Source organism: Syngnathus typhle, linkage group LG19 (genome assembly GCF_033458585.1).
Source record: "Syngnathus typhle isolate RoL2023-S1 ecotype Sweden linkage group LG19, RoL_Styp_1.0, whole genome shotgun sequence".
NCBI classification, from domain to species: Eukaryota; Metazoa; Chordata; class Actinopteri; order Syngnathiformes; family Syngnathidae; genus Syngnathus; species Syngnathus typhle.
In genome coordinates, this window is record NC_083756.1 from 7388174 (window position 1) to 7409759 (window position 21586).

The 21586-nt window shown below is 42.3% G+C and overlaps 4 protein-coding genes across 5 annotated transcripts in view; 2 read left to right on the plus strand and 2 right to left on the minus strand.

Annotated features, from left to right (window-relative positions):
• myripb (myosin VIIA and Rab interacting protein b) overlaps window positions 1–1368 on the minus strand; it is a 39295-nt gene extending 37927 nt beyond the window's left edge. For both annotated transcript variants that reach the window (XM_061266321.1, XM_061266317.1), the window contains exon 1: window positions 1264–1368. The gene's annotated coding sequence lies outside the window, so the exon portion shown is untranslated. The remainder of the gene's footprint in view (window positions 1–1263) is intronic.
• A 5048-nt stretch (window positions 1369–6416) lies between these two features.
• On the plus strand, window positions 6417–9491 carry si:dkey-12l12.1 (uncharacterized). Its single transcript, XM_061265731.1, has 6 exons — window positions 6417–6576; window positions 7758–7805; window positions 8535–8645; window positions 8716–8832; window positions 8991–9062; window positions 9140–9491. Exons 1-6 carry the CDS (start codon window positions 6454–6456, stop codon window positions 9179–9181), a joined length of 513 nt encoding a protein of 170 aa, XP_061121715.1. The 5' UTR covers window positions 6417–6453; the 3' UTR covers window positions 9182–9491.
• Window positions 9492–15003: 5512 nt separating this feature from the next.
• On the plus strand, window positions 15004–16082 carry ndufb4 (NADH:ubiquinone oxidoreductase subunit B4). The gene is made up of 3 exons (XM_061266090.1): window positions 15004–15215; window positions 15700–15843; window positions 15943–16082. Exons 1-3 carry the CDS (start codon window positions 15039–15041, stop codon window positions 16003–16005), a joined length of 384 nt encoding a protein of 127 aa, XP_061122074.1. The 5' UTR covers window positions 15004–15038; the 3' UTR covers window positions 16006–16082.
• On the minus strand, window positions 16076–21131 carry hgd (homogentisate 1,2-dioxygenase). Its single transcript, XM_061266089.1, has 14 exons — window positions 20971–21131; window positions 20154–20225; window positions 19989–20077; window positions 19800–19905; window positions 19671–19730; window positions 19514–19605; window positions 19349–19383; window positions 19146–19225; window positions 18877–18976; window positions 18575–18699; window positions 17193–17297; window positions 16975–17101; window positions 16608–16789; window positions 16076–16536 (listed from the first exon to the last, which is right to left on the minus strand). The coding sequence occupies exons 1-14, from the start codon at window positions 20983–20985 to the stop codon at window positions 16393–16395; spliced, it is 1332 nt and encodes a 443-aa protein (XP_061122073.1). The 5' UTR covers window positions 20986–21131; the 3' UTR covers window positions 16076–16392.
• Window positions 21132–21586: the final 455 nt, after the last annotated feature.

Below are 21586 nucleotides of genomic sequence, written 5' to 3' on the forward strand. Positions count from 1 at the left end.
GCAAATGCCCCTCCTAGAGGCTGTGAGCAACATGAGGAGTAACATCCAAGCAATCTGATACTTATTACTCAAATAAAAATGATCCTTATTGTCTGACTATCTGTACCACGCCCATTCTTCCATTGAAGGTTAGGGTTAGCGCCTCATAGCATCAGCCATGCTCTCCGCCAGCCGCATCGAGTAATGAGAGGACCTAGCAGTCCAGCAGGGTACAGTCACCATGACAACATGAAAGGAACATGCTGGAAGAAGTGATAGCAAGTCTGACAACTTATTCAAATGAGTGTGAGGTATAGCAGGTTGAAGAATAGGACTTCACAAATAGTTCAAGTTTTGTGGAGAAAACAATTGATATTTGGGCTTTTTAGAACTTGATTTTGGGGAAATATTTAACTCGGCATGTCATATATTTTTTAATCATATATGCAGTCCGACACACTTAGATAAAATGAGGTGACGCTGAGACATTTCCCAGGAGGAGGTGATAATGGACACAATGTGCTCAAGACAAGAAAATGGCAGGCAGGTGAAGGCTGTTACTAAATGAATTGCTTGTCAACAGAGTTGGGTCAGATAGTAAAAGTTACAGCTTGTATATTGAAAGCTTCCAAGATAAACACAATGCAAATAAAATCGGGAGGACATTCTGTTTGCATCTACTATACAGTGATGGCAGAGTGTTGTCAACAGGCAAGCAGCTACCACAAACAAATCAACTGTGCACCAATTGTTCACCTAAATCTCTACAAACACTCAGCAGGTCGGCCGGCCGGATTTTCGGCTTGCATTCCTGAGGGATGAGGGTTCATTCATCTGAAACAAAACATGACTTTGTTTTTCTTAAAACCTGCAGCTCCTTAATAACCCAATTTAAAATATATATATATGATGGATCATTTTATAGATCCATCAAGCTCCGCACCATGCACATTTAATGATTATTCTCACATGCCCTCCTTTCTAAATGACTCTTTTTTTTTTATCCTACTTAAAATAAAAATAAAAAGAGCATTCGCGCATTGCCACATTAGGAATGACAGCGTGTAACGTCGGCGTGATTTTAGCACCATGGAGAGAAAAAAAAGGAAACGTCAGGTGACTCGGTCGCAGTCAAGAAGGGAGAGAAGAAAAAAAAAGTACAAATCATCATCAATGATGTTCCATACATCTGCAGCATCCATGCAAAGCTGCGATAAGCTCGTTTTCCATCCATGCAAAGAAGCAATCGCACGCAATCATCTGAGAGACTTGTGGATCACTTACGCGGCGGCAAGGATCAGCCGGACGCCTGCTCTTTCTGCCCAGCGTTAACTTCCACAACACCTGCTGGCCCCCCTTTCCTGATTTTGCCCCCCCTCGGCAGACGTTTGCAGAAGTGAATGGGTGATCACGAGGTTTGTATTACGCAGAAGAGGAAAGGAGGGGGGGGGGGGTGCAGGGGGCTGGCGCACAACCTGTTTACCGGTTCGCTGAATGGTTGTGTGCCATATATGAGGGATGGAAAGCACATGCAATTGGTCAGAAAAGGGTTGATCGCTGATGTGATGGATGTTGGCTCCTCTGCAAAAAAAAAAGGTTGGCAGTGCAAGGAAGAAGGAGGGGGAGGAATAAAGGGGGAGGCTGGCTGCTTCATTCACAAAGACAGCCACAGTGCAATTAGCCTCCGGGCACGGATGAACACATCCCAATTAATCCTGCACCAATGTGGCACTTTTAGATTATGTTGGCCAGGACTATCATAATATCAATCTACTTAATCCCAGGGTAATCTACAAATACAAAATGTCCACTTGTAGCACAGATGAGATCAACTCACCAAGCGACTGAGCATCATTTACCTTTTTTTTTTTGTCACAGAAAATCACAAGTCATCAGAAATACCACACTGGAATCTTTTCCAAACAGGACCCGACAGAGTTCTTGAAACACTTTTTACTGGGTCACAGGAAAGCGTCAGAGCTGTCAATCATGTCACACTCCTGGTTGACTCCCGTGACCTCGTCTTGACCCCGGAAAAGCAACTGACGTGTTACTACGACACAAAATGTTATTGATTTTCTCGCTTTTATCTTCGTGGGTGTGTGTGACAAAGAGCGACGCCTCTTAAGTCACGCCTTCTGTTTCTGACTGGAAGAAAAATCTTGGGATGTGGTGGTTAGGGTTAGAAAATATTCAACTTCAAACTCGCTACACTCCTTTGTGTGTTTGGGGATTGAAACAAAAACACACATGCCCCACTATAAACTATTTTGCCTGGTGAGTCAACATGTCTTATTTAAAATGGCAACGAGTGATTTATTGAAATTTGGTGAGTACGTTGAGGGAGCAGCTCTTTATCACTTTACAGCGCGGCCAACAGAGTATCATGAATCCTCCCGGTCGCACACAAGCACATTTCTGCAACAAATATATTATGTTGTAAATCTTACGAAGGACCTCGTGCCCTGTTGCTGAGTCACTTACAATAAACATGTGCTCAAGTTACACCCTTTTCAGCTGAGATGGGGAGAAGCAAGCTGTACTTTATTTATTTGTGCAAATCAGAATAGATAATACAAGAAGAAATGCAAAAAAAAAAAAAAAGTCGTTCTGCATATATTAAGTATTTCTTTTTAATCATTCAACACAATGTTTTGAAATAGCACGGTCAACTTTGTGACTTGAGGTCTCCTATAGTTCATTTTATATCAATTTATAATTACATCCTTCATAAATGTAGCATTTATCAACTGATTAAAGGATTTAGATAAGAAGCACGTTGGATAAAGGGGATTTAGTCATTCGGATTTTAATTGGAATCTGCCAATTTTAATCTCCGCTCTCTATCTTTTGGACTTCCATCGCACGTCAACCCGATTGATTGGCGAAAAGTGGACATTGCCGTGCGGGGAATGGAGCGTTGAATAGTTTGTCACGAGTCATCGTTCAGAGTGAGGACAGAATATACAAGGATGTTTTTTTTTGTCTCCAGTTGAACCTCATAAGGTTGTGCAGTTGGAAAGAAAAATACATTGGTTGCTCACCAAGGGCACACATTTTGTTTGTTTCTTTATTTGATCGCTGTGAATCACTGCCTGCCAACACTATTGTGAGAAAGACAATTACACAGTTGGGGAAGCGTTGCACAAATATAATGAGAAGCATAGGACTTATTTTTGAACCTCTTATCTAAATGGGAGGAATTGTATTTATGTCAAGAAAATGAGAGGTCTGCCATGCCAGTCCTCCCTCCTGTGTCGTGCAAATTCGACTTGTGATTGTGACACTTTAACTGTGGAACACAACGACGCAATTTCCCACGACTTACTTTTGACTTTGAAACAAAACAGAGGTCGACCAGCGTCCAGATGATATTTTTGAGATATGACACACGGTATTGTACGAATAGGATGTTTGCTCAAGACAATTCCAGCATCCCTGTCTTTACTCACCTCCTACTAATTATTATTTTTTTCCAACGAGGAAAGCCCACAACATATTGTGTGGTTGCTCTCCATCCGGACTACATTAGTCACACCAACTCCTCTGTGTGTCGTTTTATGAGTGTGAGTGAATTTGCGTGGTTCTATTTCGCAACCGTTTAAAAGGGGAGGCGTAGAAGTGTGCGGGTTCTGTAGCAACGCGTCGTGTCATCATTCCAACAAGCCCGGGAGACAGATGATTAATTAATGACGATACAGTGAATGAATTGGGCACTAAAAAAAAAATCTGCATCAATAAAGCCGCACAAACCGTGTTGACAATCATGCAACTAAGATCATATAATATCTAAAAAATGAAAGATTGATCCAGCGCACCTGAGTGTGGAACAATCCTCGTCGTCTCACTGCCGTCGCAGGAAAGCCGTCCACGCCCGCTCGCATCTTGCTCCTCTCCCAGCCCACAGTGGCATTGTTTGAATACAACCGCTTGCTGCCATGGTAACCAGAGCTGAGAGACGATGGGATGGAAATGAGAGATAGGGAGAGGCCATGACCCTGTGCTTGCTCATGACGTCATTACAGGAAAGACAAATTGGCTTTAATTAGAACCTTCCTGTTTGAATCACTGCTTCGTTAAGCTGTTCAGGTATGCGTGGAAATGGTTGGCTGACACGATCTCATTTCGAATCCTTGTTCAACATGCGTGCGGAATTTTTACGCCAGCTCCGATATATTAAGAGTGCAACCCCCCCGTAATTCCAACAGTGTGGCACTTTTCTATTTCGGGTCATATTCACACATGACCCACTTCCTGGCGTTGGCAGCATACGATTGGCTCGCCGCTACTATTTTAAACCGCACCGAGGTGTTGATCGCACCCCCGAGTCGTTGTTACTTTGAATTTATGGAATCGATGTGCCATGAAACAAACACGCTTGACTGCAGGAGCGATGTAGACATTTTGAGGTATTAAATGGAACTAGAAATGCTTAGGCAAGCATCACACTGCTTTTTTTTTTATCTTTTTTTGAAAATCCTCTGATTGGTGGCTACAAGGTCAGCATGGCATATATCGTTATGAATTTTCATCATTGGATTTAATATGATAATAATCAGTGTGAAATTAATCGCGCTACACACAAGTGATTTAAATAATCATCTTTTTTTGCCATCATTGTCGCTCAAGATAATATTGTGCCCATTTAGGAGAAGTTGCCCACTTTATGTTGATAAATAAACCAAAGAGACGGACGTAATTTTGGGTTAAACATTTAATCTAATACAAACCCAGCAGCACGACTGGGTGGTACTTTGATAATCAAGTTATACGACAAACAGAATCAGAGGTGGAACATGTAGACTACATTAGACACGGATTAAAAAAAAGCAGGAATAAAAATAGATCAAAAGTAAGCTGGAATCTCAACAAATGGGTCATGACAAATGCTTTTCGATAACCGGGTCAGAGCACCTATTAAAGTTCCCTTCGCCTCTGAGTCATTGACTATATTAGAGATGCATAAAACATCTGCAAATGTGACAAAAGGGTTTGCCTTTAATTAGTCCCAATGAAGAACATATTTCCACTAATTCAAAAACATCCATCATTGCGTGAGTCATGTGACCCAAATGTTGTTTCCGAACCACTGCTTAACAGCTGTGTTTTGTCTAGCCACCCTCACACACACACACACACACACACACACATGCATCATTGTGTTACACATGGCATCTCATCGTCAGTCTGAGGAGTCACGTTTTTACGTCAGCCCGCGCTAGCCGCAGAGCGTCATCTTCATCCCAATGACAGTTCCTCGCTGATGAGAAACAGAACAAGAGGGAGGCCCGGAATGACTTCCTATTGGGATTTTTCATAGCGTGGGATATTTCTAATAAGACATTTTAATGGCAAGGCTTCAGATGGACTTAGTGTTGTTTTCATGAGGCTAATCGTATATCGCTTTATATTTCATACAAACTCCGGCCAAAATGATCCACTGAGCAAAATGGCTCCCTATCTGTCCTCGACTGCCAAGAACACTTCCCTCTCTTTCGCTCTTTGTCTCCAGGCTTAAACATCCCTCCATCCATCCATCCTCATCCTCAGCCCTGCAGTTGCGGTCTCGCTTGAGAGACATTTGCAATAACAGTCTCCACAGAACTTTTCAGCTCCTTTGGGAAATTGTGGGAGTTGGATAACAAGCACGTCTTTCACTGATATGTCAACTTTACAATTGGCTTAACCCGGTGAAGAAATTAAACACATTGAGGTTGTGCCTTTTTCTCAGGAGCACGTTTCCAAAACTCGCTGGAGGCTTGAAGACATTATCCTCCGAGTCACTCCTTCCATCGTGTAACACACCTTTTAGACAAGCTGCCTATTCATGCCTACTCGCCCCCTCCTCCCTCCCTCCCTCCCTCGCTGCCTCCGCCCGCCCATCCAGGAGATACATTCTTTCTGGCAGGCAACATTGTAAAGACTCCCACATAAGGTGTGCTAAGTGCTTCCACAATGTATAAATCTGCTAACGTGACTCACACGGTAACCATTTTAAGACTTTATGTAATTTTCCAAATGCTTATTGGGCTTCCTGAAGTGAAATTAAGCTACAAACACGTCTGCATATGCTGAGGGAACTAAACAGTTTTTTTTTTTTTTAATTGTTTAACCAGAGGTGTCATAAAATCCAGCCCTTGGGTGTGTTTTTTTTTTTTTTTTTTACCTGTCTGCAGAATATATGTGGCAACTCATTTGCTCTTATTGTTGAAATTCACAATTGATGGTCTGAGTTGAGAACTCATATTTTGGTCAAGGTGGTAGTTGCGGGGCTGCTCCTGAACATGTTTGTGCTGGACCGCAGGCCACTGGCTGCAGGCGTGGAGCGCCTGGCTTGCGGTGGGCTGCGTGTCTGTGTGAACTTGAAGCTGGCATCGTTGCATGTTTCCCAGCATCTGGTCCTCATTAGAGGAGCCGAGAGTATAAAGTAAGGAGCTGACAGGGGCTGGGAACACTCGACTTCCAGACTGGATCATGGGCTTTACTATGTGGCTGTGTTTGCTCTGCCTGCAGGCGAGCCTGCTGTCTCATGCGCTTGACTGCTCGGGAGGAAGCCTGGCCGACTCGTGCGTCAACACACGGACGGCTGACGAGCAGGTAGGACTATTCTTCTCACCGATGTCCTGAAGATGTCTGTCAAGGTCGCTCATCATCACAGCAAAAGCTTTTTTTTTTTTTCCGGCATCGGGATCATATTCTAAAAAAAATTCATTATATCAACTTAACATTCTTAAATCAAGGGGACACAATCAAACCAGTTATATGAACATTAATTCTAGTCACTTAAATCTGGAATCAAATCTGAAATAACTCTAACTTAAAAAAGTGCTTTTATTTGTTGTTAAGGTAATATGAACCATTGGAATGCATTAAAGATTCAAAATGATCCACTCATTTAATCTTATAAATAACATTTTAACCTTCATGGAATATTTAAAGTCTGATGGAATGTACGTTATATATCAAAAGTATTTGGACACACAACTGTGGTTATATTCTGGACTGTTTTACACTTTTCACTTTGAAGAAGGCCTATTTTATATTTATTTATATTTTGTGTCGAGCACAAACCATCAAAAACCTTTGGACAAAAGATTCAGCTCCAGAATCTCCTCGTAAATTCCGCTCGGCTACAAGAATGCCGACTTACACCAATATTTGATTTCATTTTGAATTTGGTGGATGTTCTTGTGTCCATATATTTTTCTTTCAATTGGACTCCCTGGAAAGAGGCAGCTATTGTGACAACACTGGCGGTCAAGTGTGCTTTGAGATTGCAGCAGACAAAATAACCCTGAAAAGCAATAACATATCATTAAATTGCTATACTGGCACAGCATCTCATTGTAATGGTTTTTACAGCCATAATGCCAAAAACACCCAAAATAAACCCGCTGTGGAACAAAAATCCCTTCTTTTTTTTGGTGTTGTTTCATTTCTGTTTCATGTGGCCGCAGGCTGTTTGACTTCAAACGTGCAGTTAAGCTTTTTATTTTTTTTTTTACGCAAAGTCGTGTTTTGTCCATAAAAGTTGTCCTCATCTGGGCTATGAATTGTACAGCTGCAAGAGTTGAAGAAAAAAAAAATGGTCTGCCCCGCATGGAAGAATTTTCATATAGGGGGAGGAACTTAAGGAACTTTGAGTTATTGGAAAGGTAATCACGGTGCGTGCACACAATTTTGAGGTTTAAATTGAAGTTAAAAAGGAGTATATGAAAAATATATCGAATACTTTGACGCTATCATTTATCATATGCACTTTTTCCTTCTATCCTCAGGCAAGTGATCAGGCCCCACAGCGGCCATTAGCTGCAAGTGAAGAACAGGTATGTGCCACCTTTTTAAAATCATCTGTCCACATCCTTCTCAAATGCTTATGTGAAGATGAAAATGAAATTAAGTATAGCCTGGCTGCAGATTGTAATCATCTGTACACCGTGAAGTGCAAAACAACGCTATTAAGATGAGATCAGTGATACATGTTGTAGTTGCAATAAAGCGGTGTGACCATGGAAACATGGTGGAGCCCAGATGAGCAATCTGGCTTCTTGGCAGCTTGGAAATACAAAATGACATGATGCACGTTCCAATTATGTCGGCGACAAATAAGCATCGATGTGTTGAAAAATGCCCACAATCATTGTAATGTAGGTCAAGGGCAATCACAGTGAGCCCTAGCGTCACAACTAGGAAAGGTCAATGATTCTCTTTGAGGTCAGCGAGGGATGAAAAGGAAGGATCCTTTTTTTTTTTTTTGGCAGAAAATAATGAATTATTGATGAAGCCAAGAAGCAGCAGCGGTGTAATAAATTGACCACAAGATTCAAATTGGAAATCTGTTGCCTCTCATGCTGACAGTCCATTTGTTAAGGTACAGGCGGGATCAATAACATTTCCTTGTTTATGGTCTGATCGATGAAAAATGCAGGAAAAGATTTTTATGACTGTGAATAAATGCACTTGGATGGCTAATAAAGGCAAAGTAACATGGTTTAGATAAATGCTGGTGCCATTTCAGGTCATGTAAAAATCCACATGATTGTGTCACGTTGTAGGTTCTATTCAGGCATAAGAGACAGTTGGAAAGAAGAAGCCACGCCCACCCGAGTCACGCCAACCTTCCTGGCGCTTTCACTGTAAAAGGCTTTCCAAACACTCTCATCCAGGTAAATCCACACACTTTCTGTGTGCATACGTGCGAGCATGCGTGTAATTGCCGTGTCAACCCTCCTCCAGGCTGACAGGTCCAGGCGACACTTGGCTCCAGCGGCGCATAAGAAGAAGAACAAGCGTAAATCCCGCGTCGGCTCCTTTTCCCTCCTTAGCAACGATAAGAAAGCCAACCCCCTACAGGTGAGTCTCCATGACAACCCCAGAGTCCATACACAGCTGGGGCAAAGAGCCTTGTTGTGCAGGCTGGATCAATGTAAGCAGCCAGTGATGTCACACACATACACACTGGGCTCTCGAAACCGATGAATATGAACGCTTACGGCGGGCTTCTCCTTCAGGTGATCAGAGCGAGAAGACAGTTGAAGAACGAGCAGCCCAAGTCCGGTCGCACTGGGACTTTCTCTGTCCTGGTGAGTCATCATCCTAACGTCATTTTCTCCCTCCGTCCAAAACATCCATTCTCATAAGATGTGTGTTTTCTGTCCAGGGAGATCGTCAGAACAGAATGGAAGAGCCAAAAGAAGCATAAAGACGAGAATAGAATAGTGCTATGTTGTTATGGTGGTTGAGTCAGCATACATAGGAAAAGATCTTAGAAAGAAACCAATCACAAAGCTACAAGCAGAAATTTGCTTTGTGTGTCCATCATGATCGTTTCAACTCTAAAATAGTCGATTGATCCGTTAGCAATGATATGCTAATCTAATATGTATATGCATGAGGCATTTTTGTTCATGACTATTATATTTTATCAGATATTGAGGGCTATATTTTTGCAGAAATGTTATGTTATTGTGAGTTTTCAATAAAGATTTAGTTGGGGGGGAAAAAAAAATGTGTCCTCACGCCTCGTTACAGATTTTGTTCGGGAGACTACGCCCACACTTGAACACTCAGTGTACCATTAAGCCATTTTATATCAGTTCTTAATGCAGCGTACTCTAGCATACATTGGCCACTCTGGCATCTGCAGAATCGCCTCATAAAAGCAAAAAGCAAAAGCTTCAGTCTCCGATTACAGATGCCAACGTTGCAGGTACACTTGAGGCTTTGACAGGGGCACCAGATGTAGGGGGGGGGGGGGATTGCAGTTTGGACCATCTGTTTCATGCATCATATTACATCTATTCAAATATCTCATGTCACTTTTAATTCATTTGCCCACAAAATGGAAACAGTGTGGTCCAGACCAGCAGATTAGGCTGGAGTGCTTCTGCAGGACACTGACGTCAATGCGCGCACATTAACCCGAGCTTGAACAACAACTCTGCCTATTTACAGCGTCAGGGTGAGCCGAGATTCAATAAATCACCCAATGAGTGATGGGTTGGAAATAAACCATGCAAGGCTGATATCTAAAAGGGGATCGTCGCAAAAACCCCATCTGAGCCAATCCGACGAGCAGAACATTGCAAGAACCGTGTGACTCATCCACCAGTCGTTTACCAATCAAAGCAAGCGGCCATTAAGATGCTTCTTCCATGCAAGTGAAGGAATTACCTGACACTCTATTATTCCCAGCAGAAGCGCATTAGTGATACTGAATATGCTCCGTCTGATCTACTGGAATCATCACACAACCTGGATTAGCAGGATGTGAGCGGTCGCCTTGGTTACAAACAAATATGGGATGCCAAAAACAGTGCCGCTCTACAAAAAAACAAGGTCTTATTTCTATTCACAGGCATCCACAACTATGTGGCCTGAATTCGCGTCCTCCACAAAATGTAGTTGTACTAAAAGGTGAACAGTATTTTTTGGTGCCCGTGCAAACTGGATAAGTTTAAGACCACCTCAAAACGTAAAAGTAATCAATTATATAATAATAATTATTATTATCGATGATCATTATAAAAGTGATTATATCGTTACATCATTATATAAAATATAATAGCATCAATATTTTTTTTCTAACTACATTATGAAAGCTTATGCGTTTAGGTTAGAGTAAAAATAAAATACCTGCCTTCCACAAAGCCTACAGAGTTGAAATTATTAATTACAGTTTGTAGTTAGAAGACACAAACGACCAAAAGGACCATGTCTGTACGTTCTTGTTTACATGTGAGGGTACAAACAAGTGACTTTCAAAAGAGCCCATAGTTAGACTGACTGCATTTTAAACACATCGTTCTTCTCTAATAGAAATAAACAGGTGGAAGTGCTACCAAGTGCTGGCTTCCATCTAGTGGAGAATAGTGTCATTACAACTTAAAACTGAGCCATTCCCACATGACTGGGCCAATTGTTGAAAAGGATCGTTCCATCACACACCATTTTTCTGGGTCGTGCCAACAAACAGTCGTCAAAGACATTAGTATTTGCCAATTTCCCGTATGGCATGAATGCAGTGAGCGGACTTTACGGTCAATGTGCTTTGCAGGCTCCAGAAACCACCGCTTAAGCCTTTGTCGCCCGTTGACGAAAGAAAGCCTCTCATCATAAACAACATGACGAGCATTCAAGTCGAAAACAAGTTTGGGACTTGTGATGATTGGCCAAGCCGTTGGCTATGCGGTATTTCAAAGCGGTTTCGTTAACATCTCCTCACGTCCACCGCGACAGTTCTAATTGAATGATGGCAACGAGGATAAGACTGATATGACACTGGATGCGCTCCGTATAAATGGAAGCCTCAACCAACCTCAGTATACAATCAAAATCTTACTGTCATTTCATCCTACCATCAAAGCGTCGAATGTTTTTAGCGTATTTCCTGTGTGATTTTGTGGGGATTGACAGTAAAGACGAGGTATTCCCTTTCCAGTGTCCGCGCTGTGAATCCCTCTCATCTATTTTGGACCTGACCGCATACTGTGACCACGCGTTCAAGCTGGATTGGTCTTGTTCCTCTTTTCTCATCTCCTGCCGCCTCCCATCCAATCAGACACACAAGAGGGGTCGTTGTCTTCCCTCAACCCCGCTTCACCCTCCCTCCCTCCCTTCTTTTCGCCTGACACCACTCCTCCCATAAGTGCCCCGGGCCCGCCAAAACCATCCAGCAAATGGTGTCACAGAAGCATCACTCATCTTGCTCTGGTGATGAAAGCATAAAAACAAGAAAGCATAAAATGGCCCATCTGTTGCATGGATGTGTGTGGGAGTTTTTTTTTGCTTGTATTTAAAACAAAACAATCTAAAGTATGGTCCTCACTGTCATTTTTGAATGAAATATAGTGATTCCCTTTTTTCTGTTGCTTTTCCTAAAATTCTCGCTGCATTGAATCATGTTCATTGTTTATGTTTTTTAAAGTTTTTGGGCGAAAAAAAAAAGATGAAATGCAACATTTGTCATACACGCACCCAAATAGATTGCTGTCCGATTTTTATATTCCCACGGCAATGTTATCATCGACAAATGAAGTATTTATTGGCTGAAAATTGCTGACTTGGCCTCCAGCTGCCTGCTTTGTCAATATCACTTAGTTTAAGTGACAACAAAACCTCTAAATCCAGGAGTGATTGGTTTGATTAGCCGCAATTAAATGTACTTGGCCAATCGGTAACAAGCGTTGATTACAATGTCGACCCGATTGCCTAAATTAATCTGTGGGAGATTGATTTGCTCCAATATGGTCACACATGAGTCCAGTAGATGGATGAACCACTTTTTTTTTTAAAACAGAACATATAAAACATGGTGCTACAAATTACATTTTTACTGAGTTGAGGAAGTCTTAATTAAACCAAAAAATAATTATTATTGCTTCCTCTAATGTGATTCATTGCTGCAGAACCTCACGAGAATTTAGTAAGAAAGGCATAAAAAAGCAAATCAGCACTGTAGCATATTCAGTGACTGCTCTTAATTGATTGAAAAGATGGTGGCAAGTGACAGCACACCCTCAAACGACTCAGCGATGACCATATTTGGGGTCAATGAGGCTGGTACTGTCCCACTAGAGGGCGCCGTTCCCCTTAAAAATGTGTTTATAAGGAATGTAAGGCCAGGAAAAATGATCAGAGCAATTCTGTTGATTGCATTTCCCTTTTTCTGTGTATGTGCACTTGATAATGAAAAAAGAAATCACATCAGACAGTAAGGAGACACCAAAGTAACAGCAGGATGTGAAGAGTCCGGATGAGTCAGAGACGAGACAAGCAGGAAGGTCAGAACTTTGAGCATGGCAAGCAAGGGTGGAAATCCACTGACCGTGAGGTATTTCTGATGTGGCCGCAAAGTGGGAAAGGAAGCTTGGAGGGAGGACGAGAGAGAGCAGACAGGGAGGGCAGCTTGGGTGGTACAAAATGGTCTCCTTCAAACATCACCTCACCGACTCGTTTCATCCCGTGCGTGTGAAAAATACAAAGCCTTTATGTGCCGTTTCTGAAAACAAGGGTGGAACAATAAATTCCTATAACATTCCTCAAAGGCTAGAGACTCATGGAATCTCTGAGGCAGGAAATATTATGAATTAGAAGCAGCATGAGGTCATCGTCTGTAAGTCTACAAGCCACTTCAAGGGGCTCTGGTAAAGAGCAAAACTATATTGGGGAAGTGGCTGCAGAAAGAAACCTGCTCTGGTTTGCAGAGCTTGACTTCATCCCATCTGTGTCACATTCCATCTCTTTGCATGTTGAAAAAAACTCAAAAGTCAACTAAAGATCTCGATTATAAATAATTCATCAAGTTGAATATCACCATGACCACCGTGTTAACAGGCTTGATGCTTGTTGGCCGAAGGAAGTACGAACTCCCTGTGAATTTTGATTCCTAACTGCAAAGAGGATGGCTCTTCAGATGTCCTGGAGGGGGATCAATCATTTTGTCAGCCTTTCCGGCACTGCAGCATTCAAAGAGCTTTATCAGCATCTCTGTAACCAAGGCAGCACAACAGACAATTTGTATGCAATCCAGTTCAACTGCTGATAGGGCATGTCACCATGACATATTGGCGGGGGGGTCTAAATAAATGATCCTTTCTAAGGTTATGAATAAATTACCTTAAATATATCATATTTCCAGGTATTATTTTTTGTAAACGCTACTATTTTTGTGTCCGCAGATAACTCAGGCTGTAGACTTGTGGTCATAGTGTTTTCTCGTAAACACCGCCCTCTAGCGGCTTTATGGAGAAAATACAACAGGTACCAAGAATGAATTCTTTTATTCAGGGGAATTCTTGTCCTTTTAAGACCATACTAAAAGTAATGTATTCTTTTATTAAGTAACTTGTCTTAACCTATGTGAGCTTCTCATGCAGCTGTTGGTTTTCTGCTCCTTATCTCTTGGCACAGTGGGGGGACACGGTTGACTTTGAGCAAGGTTCAGCACCTTGTCTCTCCCCAGAGCAGCCCGCATAGTCCGCTCGACAAGGACCTGAAGCTTGTCGTCCATTCTCCGGAGTGCAGACTCGTACGTGTGGCACTGGGACTTGAGTCTCCTCGTGTCCTCCAGCAGTCTGTTATTCTCCTGGCTTGCACGCTTGCGCTTCATAAACTCCACGTCTCGGGCCTTCTGGACCCTCGCCAGGGTCTCGGCCGAGGTGGAGGCTGCCAGCTGGTATTCCTTCCTCTCCCGTAGCGCGTTCTTCAGTTCGTTGTGCAAACGCTGGTTCTGGATGTAAACCTCCGGAACCTCGCCGAAGTGCTTGGGATGCAGCAAGCCCTTCTCCACCATCTCCGTCCACTCCGTTTGGAAAGTGTTAAGGGTTTCTGTCATCCTCATTTGACTGAGAAAATTGCGTACAAACTCGTCCGCAGTGATGCGCGGTTGGGAGGCGCTTGTACCGGTTCCGGAGGAATCAGTTTGAGTTCTCTTCTCACGCTCATTTATAGTTTGGACTGTAGCTTCCAAATCTTCTTCTCCTTCTGTAAAGCTGCAGTAGTCATCATCACCAATGTCATTATTACCATCTTCATGATTTTCTTCATCTTCTTCTGCTTCATTATCTGTAGGCCTTACGTCACCATTCTCATTACCACCATCATGATCATCATCACCGACACCATTAGCACCACCATCATCATCATCGTCGTCATCAGCATCATCATTATCTTCTTTACGATCAGGATCTTGTTCCATTGGGTTATCGTCTGGGTTCATGGTAAAGCAAAAAAACAACACTATGCCTCCTTGAGCAGCATCATTCTTAATTCAACCCGAGTTGTAAATCCACCAGCAAAATGTGGCGACGTCCAAAAAACATCGTCAGCTCTCGTCGAATATATTTAAGTCGTCAAACGTGGTGACGTTCGTATATCATCGCGTCACAACTTGTTAATGACTTTTCTGTAGGATTTCTCGGTCTTCCGTTGTTGTTGTTGTTACCGGTTTCCATGGAGACGGCGGATGGGTTCACGCGAGATGTCGCAAAAGTGCGTCACTGGCGACGCAAACCACGCGAGAGTTTTGTCTTCTCGCTTTCCGTCGTCAGCTAACTGTCATGGCGGACTACCGAGAAGCGCCCTTGGCATCACGACCAAAAACATTGGACCCAAATGAATATTTTAACCTTTCCCCCGAGTATCGAAGGGCTGAGGAGGCCAGGGGGAAATTGCGGGCGAATCTGAAGAGGCAGTACCAGATGCAACTTAACAACCCGCATAGAAAAGAACTGATTGTAAGTACCGAGCTAACAGTGTCAACCTTGGACAAACAGTCAAGCTAACATGCTAACCTTGTTGACATATCAGTGATATAAAACATGACGTTATGGAAATCAACAGTTGCTATGGGTTTCAAACAATATACTGAAACGTGGAAGAAATGTCAGTACTCACCCAGAGAGGCTTCATTTTTATCAGCTTTGACGTTGCTGCACATTTCGGATGTCCATAGCTTCAATTGATGCTTAAATCTTTGCTGCTGCAAACTAGTCTTCAATCAAAAATATCCACAAACAAATGCTAAATGCATTTTTCATTTAAGTGGACGCATCTGCAAAGCAGCGTGCAAGAAACGTGTTCAATCAACCTCCTGTTAAGCACAACTCAAAAGAGTTGAAATGTCGGGAGTAAAAAGCTCAATTCCGATTTAAAAAGTGCATAAAAAATACAGATATTTCGCTCCTGCGTGTTTTAAAAACTTTTTTTTTTGTGTCACAGGAAGATCCCGCCCTGACACGCTGGGTGTTTGCCCGTGGAAACCCCTACGAACACTTCAAGCCCACCTTCAAGACATCTCTGTTGGGTACCATGTTTGGAGTATTTCCACTCGTCTTCTTATACTACGTCTTCAAGACGGACAGGGTATGTGCACTAGTTGATTGTTTTAATTTAATGGCTTAATTATTGATATGTATACACTGCTTTTCCTCATCATACTGTATGTTGGTTGTTTCTCCGCAGGACAATCGAGAAAAACAGATTAAAGACGGAACTCTGGTACGCAAGTTCAATTTGACATCATGAGATTCACTGTACAAAGACCATCCTGTCTCTTGTTTTGGTGTGTGTAATTATTAATAAAAGAAATGTCGACTATCGTACACGTTTTGGGTTTATTTGATGAGAACAAGGTGAATGCTGGGGAGAATCGCAATTAATTAATTGGATACACGTCAGGGTGGAATGACTCATGAATAAGCAGCTTTATGGGATGACAATATTTTTTTTACCCATCCAATGAAGTTATTCCAATTAAAGAAAATGTGAAAATGGATGGCTGGATATATAGTAAGCACTTCAAATGATCTTGTCAAAAACCACAAGCATTGAATGGAGATATACTTTTTGGGGTATCATTAAAATATTTTTAGCATTGATTCTAATTGGCCCCGTTATGTCGTTACCCATAATTTAGTGTTTTCTGGGCTTCCAGTTGGGATTAAAGTGGCTGCGTAGATTTTCCCAGCATTGGTAATAGCTCTTGTCAAGCTTCTGGCATGTCTCCAGACCCCACTTGGTCACGGCCATGCTGAGGGACGACTCGAACATGAACGCCTGAGGAAGGCAGGATGTTAAAATAGGTTTTTATGATTAGTATTTTTTGGGAGGGGGTTCAGGGTTTTTACCATCGTTCCTTCAGCCACCCTTTCTGGTTTGAGCTCAGTCACGCTGTTCTTCTCAAAACATTCGGCGTCAGGGCCGTGTGGGGTCATGATGCTGTGGAGACTGGCCCCACCTGGCTGGAAACCCTCTTCTTTGGCTTCATAGTGGCCCTTTATCAGCCCCATGAACTCACTCATGTAGTTACCTTCAAACACCAGCAGGGGGCGCTATTACACAACAGTGGACGTGATGTCTCAAATTACATTTGCTGGCCTTGTAGAGAATTATTGTGTAGCTATTACTGGCAAGTTGGAAATGACAAGAGTTTAACAAGTAAGGTGAACACAAATACATCTATTTTCCCACGAGTGTCCGAATATTATGACTTACGGTGATAATACGGTGGACGGAAGGTGCGGTCAGCAACACCCCAACGCGGAGGGAAGATGACAAAGTCGGCAATGGCCACACCCGGTCTGGTAGATTTGGCAGTCAACACGGTAAAGATGGATGGATCCTGTACGATATTAGCAGGGGGGAAAATTATCTTACATGGAAGAGCTTTTGTTAAGGAAAACATTCGACACAAATGAGAGAGAGAGACTCACAGCATGGTCAAAGGCCACACAGTTGATGACCATGAAGTTGTTGAGGTTGTACTTGTATGGTGTGTAGTTGCCGTGCCAGGCGACCACGTTGAAGGGAGAGAAGTTCTAACGGAATAGAGCAATTCAACCGAGGGCAAGTAGGCAACTAACACGAAGCAATTTGAGAAGACCAACAATAAATGATGTCATTGTACTCTGGGGGGGGGGGGGGGGGGGGGTTGCTTGACATAAAAGAAGGCTGGAGGGAAAGGCTCATTATGAAAATGTTTCGAGAAATAACATTTGCTTCTCTTCCATTCCGGTTGTTCTTTGTGAGGCAAAGGTATTACTTAGTAATTGGCCCCCCAAAAAAATCAAACTTTGACAAACTTTCATCATTTCAACATCCACTTGGTGTTGATGGAGGTGTACAACAGCCACAGTGGGTGCAAAGCTATTTCTTTATCTTGATTGTTAAAAAAAAAAAAAAAAAAAAGCAATTTTGTAGCATTGCTCTTTTGAGAAAAAGAAATACAGCAGCAGCTGTAAAATCGATATAGTTCATTACAACTCAAGTTGTCTTCTTGACCTTCACAGTCTTTACACACACATTACCACGCATTGAAAATAGGCCCTAGTTCATTACATAACCGAAATCAACGAAACACATGCGGAGTTGCTCCTGCACTCAAAAGATCTTGGGTCAACCTGGTGCCGGATTATTCTTGAACATTCACTCGCGGTGGCTCGGCTAGATGTGATTAAAATGAAAAGTGGAAGAGAGTTGCACACGCACGCACAAAAACAAACATATTGGCCCAGTCAAGCAAATAATAAGTTAATTTGAGCAATTTTGCTGCTCGGCGGGGGGGTACAAAACAGCATGAAAAGATGGGAGCATCTTCCCTAAAATGAGACCTCCCATCTTATTTTCCTGCCCCCCTTCTCAGCCCACGCTCCAGGCATCAGGGGGGAAAAAAAAAAAAAAGCTGCCACCTTTAACCCACGACAAACATCTTTAAATGTTTGGCCTGTCTCCTCTTACATAATGAGCACGAGGACCTTTGTAGCAGGACGTTCGGCGATTCTCCGAGTGAACGTTGCAATTGATTAACGGCTTAACTTGTTTTTTTCACTCATGAACGTCTTAACTAATTATGAGTGATTAAGACACATAATTGAGGCGGAAACATTTCGATATTAAATCACCAGGGAAGGCAAATCAATCAACGGCGGCGCCTAATGGATCACATGCGTTCCGAGGACACTTCCCTTGTTAGTCATTGTCGCGCTTGACTGCTGTTTACTGAAGCGCATGCAGACTTCAAATGGGGTAATAGGCCAGAGAGATTTTACATGGCACACTTTGGAAGTACAAGGACACAAAAAGCACACAAAAGCACCTGTTGGCAAGCAAAGAGCTTTCCTTGGTACTTATTGATGGCGGTGTAACCTGTGGACACTTCCCGATCCTCGTACCACGCCACCGGACACTGGAAGTCTCTCGGGTTGGCCAGACCGTTGGCTCCTGCGAAAAATTTGAATTTTTCTGTTTAATTGTTTTCAGTCTTCTTTACACGAATCCATTCAAAACTTAAAATAAAAATATCGAAAAATAAATGCGTATGCTAGAAAAAATAATAAATATATATATGTTTTTATAAGAAGGGTGCAGGGAGTCATTTTTATACAATTATATACCCACCTATAGGTCCAAGGTCAGGGAGTTCAAAATGTGCTCCATACACCTCCAAGATATAACCTCTGGTTTCTCCAAACACATCCACGCTGAAGCGCATTCCTTGCTGCAGCGAACCCATCAAACACGGCAGAAAAAAAAGCTCGCAAATACTTTTTTTTTTCATGACAAAGCTTGAAGATCGATCTTCAAAGGTGTGTCACAATACTGATTCCATGTTGTGCAGACATGTCAACCTCCCCGAAAAAGTGCCGGTGGATTGCAAGAAAAGGTACCTGAATGACACATATCTCGTTGGGCTCCACCATCATCTTGCCAAACTCTGTGGTGATCAAGAGCTCACCCTGCTGTGGCACTAGCAGAGGCAAAGAGTAGATGGACCAGCAAAAAAAAAAAAAAAAAGCGCACTCAGAATTGAGCAATCAGTGTTCCCGTGGCAGATAATGGTGTAAACATCCCTCCTTTTTATTTTGCTCACCGATCAGAAAGTCTCCGTCGGAGTTGTTGAAGCATCTGGAACATGGGAAACGAGATACAACATTTGCGTCCATTTTTCCTTTGCAAAGGTGACAATGCTCGACACTGTTAGAAGGCCGTTCATTTAAAGAAAAAGAAAAAACCAAAAACATGAATCCATTCTCACTTGTTCATCATGGACGTGTTGCAGGTGTACACGTGGATGCCGATGCCATTGCGAGATTTTGCATCGCCAGCCCCGCAGATGGTGTGCAGACCCTGCAAGATTCACGTAATGAGAATCCCACCGAAAGCCGTCGATTTAAACTTGACGATGAACCCACAGCAGCAAAATCGACTATCTTCTCGGAAGACTTTGGAATGGAAAATGGCCGCCATCGCATCTGTTAGAAGAAGCACAAATAGAAACTCATGATTCATATATATATATTATTTTTTTCTCAGTTTGTCACCTGGTTGGGATCAGGATCCACATTGTCCCATTTCTCCGTCAGATTCCCGCAGTCAGTGGGGACGAAAGGCTTATGCTTGACGGATGGGAGGATACGATAAAGCCAGCTGTAAACCAGCACCATTATTAAAAAGATCCGATTAATTTGACAGATAAAAACTGTATGGATAAATCAGAAAAAAATGGAGACCTCCTCTTATTGGCCGGCCGGGGGCAGGTGAAGGCCGAGCCCGAGAGCTGCTCAGCGTACAAGCCATAGGGGCACACCTGAGGATTGTTCTATAGAGACATAAGATGCTGCATTCAGGTGTCATCGTAAAAATGTATATCCAAACTCAACTTGTCTTTGTCCTACCTGTCCTTCAGGTAGAGAACCAGGGCAGCGAGGGTCTTCAGAGGAGAATTCGTTGCCAAATCCACACAAGTACTGCAAAAGAGAAAGACACTCACACACACACACTCACTATGCGGCTTCATTGTGATGCAGGATAAATGCGTTCACGCTGTTTCTAATTCAATTTGAAGGCTCATCATTAAATGTTTTTCTTAATTGTTGTCACATGGATTCACATTAGATTTGTGACAAAACAAAGAAAGCACAGTCATCCATTGTCGGGTGTTCTAAAAAAAAAGAGGCAAATTAAATCGACGCTATCCAGTGCACACTTTTAGTGCCACTGAAAAATTTGCATTACTGTATAACCAACGCATGTTTACAAATGTTGCTGAGTCATTGTTAGTGTGCACACACAAATGTGTTCCATGTGTGGAACTCTTTATGGCTCTATGTCTACAAAAAAAAAAAAAAAAACAATACAGCATTTATTTAATAGACATTTTATGGACTTTACTGGCTTTGTTTTGTGACTTTTCCTCAAAAAGTTTCATGTTTCCACAGCCACATCTGGGCAGCTGTTGAATGCCGCATCCTGATTGGTTAGGAGCAACACCTCCCGTTTCTCAGCCTGCTTCGATTGAAGATATTCAAGCTTATTTCTTTAATTATTTTGGAATGGAAAAATTAGAACTGATTGCGGTGAAATATTTCTCTTTTTTTCCCCTGTCCATCTTTCCTAACTCAGAATTTACATCGCTATATTTAAGTTTTACACACCCATTTGTATTTGACAACCATGACAGTTATTTTGAAGCGAAATAAATGTTTGCCTTACCTTGAGTTCAGTCATTCTGTCGTCCAACCCGGAGGAAGCTGCGAGAGGTATAAAAGTAGGTATAAATGAATGACTCTCACAACATTCTCCTGGAGCAAACTCCGCTGCGTGCCCAGAGTACGTGGACGAGGGGGGCTGGATTTATTCTCTGTGTCAATATGGCTTCAATTAGAGTTTTGCGGACTGTGTGACGCAATGACGGAGGGCCTACAGCAAAAAGGGAGAGAGGACAAGTCAAAGGTGGGACGGAGTACAAATAAGGGTCCAATACTGCCAGCTAAAACAAGCATGAGACGTTTTTTAAAGCTTTTGAGGTAACATGGATCAATAGATGAGGTTAATTACCGTATTTTCCGCCCTATAAGGCGCACCTAAAAACCTAAATTTTTCTCAAAAACCAACAGTGCGCCTTATAGCCCGGTGCGCCTTATATATGGACCAAATTCCTAAATTTAAACTGGCCCAAAGCATTGTGTCATGAAATCAATCATAAGTGGCCCGCTGAAGACTATGAATCATGACTCAAAAAGACTATGGATCATTATTTTATTATTATAAAGTAATTTGTTTCCGTCTGAAGTTGAAATAAAAAAGATAAAATGGAGAATGATTTGAT

Bases quoted from the DNA above. Each gene is read 5' to 3' on its own strand.
- ndufb4 (XM_061266090.1), top strand. From the start codon at position 15,039: ATGGCGGACTACCGAGAAGCGCCCTTGGCATCACGACCAAAAACATTG. The intron at 15,216-15,699 runs GTAAGTACCGAG...TTTGTGTCACAG, and splicing joins CGCATAGAAAAGAACTGATT to GAAGATCCCGCCCTGACACG. The intron at 15,844-15,942 runs GTATGTGCACTA...GTTTCTCCGCAG, and splicing joins ACGTCTTCAAGACGGACAGG to GACAATCGAGAAAAACAGAT.
- hgd (XM_061266089.1), bottom strand. The intron at 20,078-20,153 runs GTAGGACAAAGA...ATGTCTCTATAG, and splicing joins GTTCTCTACCTGAAGGACAG to AACAATCCTCAGGTGTGCCC. The intron at 16,537-16,607 runs GTAAAAACCCTG...TGCCTTCCTCAG, and splicing joins GGGTGGCTGAAGGAACGATG to GCGTTCATGTTCGAGTCGTC.
- si:dkey-12l12.1 (XM_061265731.1), top strand. From the start codon at position 6,454: ATGGGCTTTACTATGTGGCTGTGTTTGCTCTGCCTGCAGGCGAGCCTG. The intron at 7,806-8,534 runs GTATGTGCCACC...GTCACGTTGTAG, and splicing joins TAGCTGCAAGTGAAGAACAG to GTTCTATTCAGGCATAAGAG. The intron at 9,063-9,139 runs GTGAGTCATCAT...TTTTCTGTCCAG, and splicing joins CTGGGACTTTCTCTGTCCTG to GGAGATCGTCAGAACAGAAT.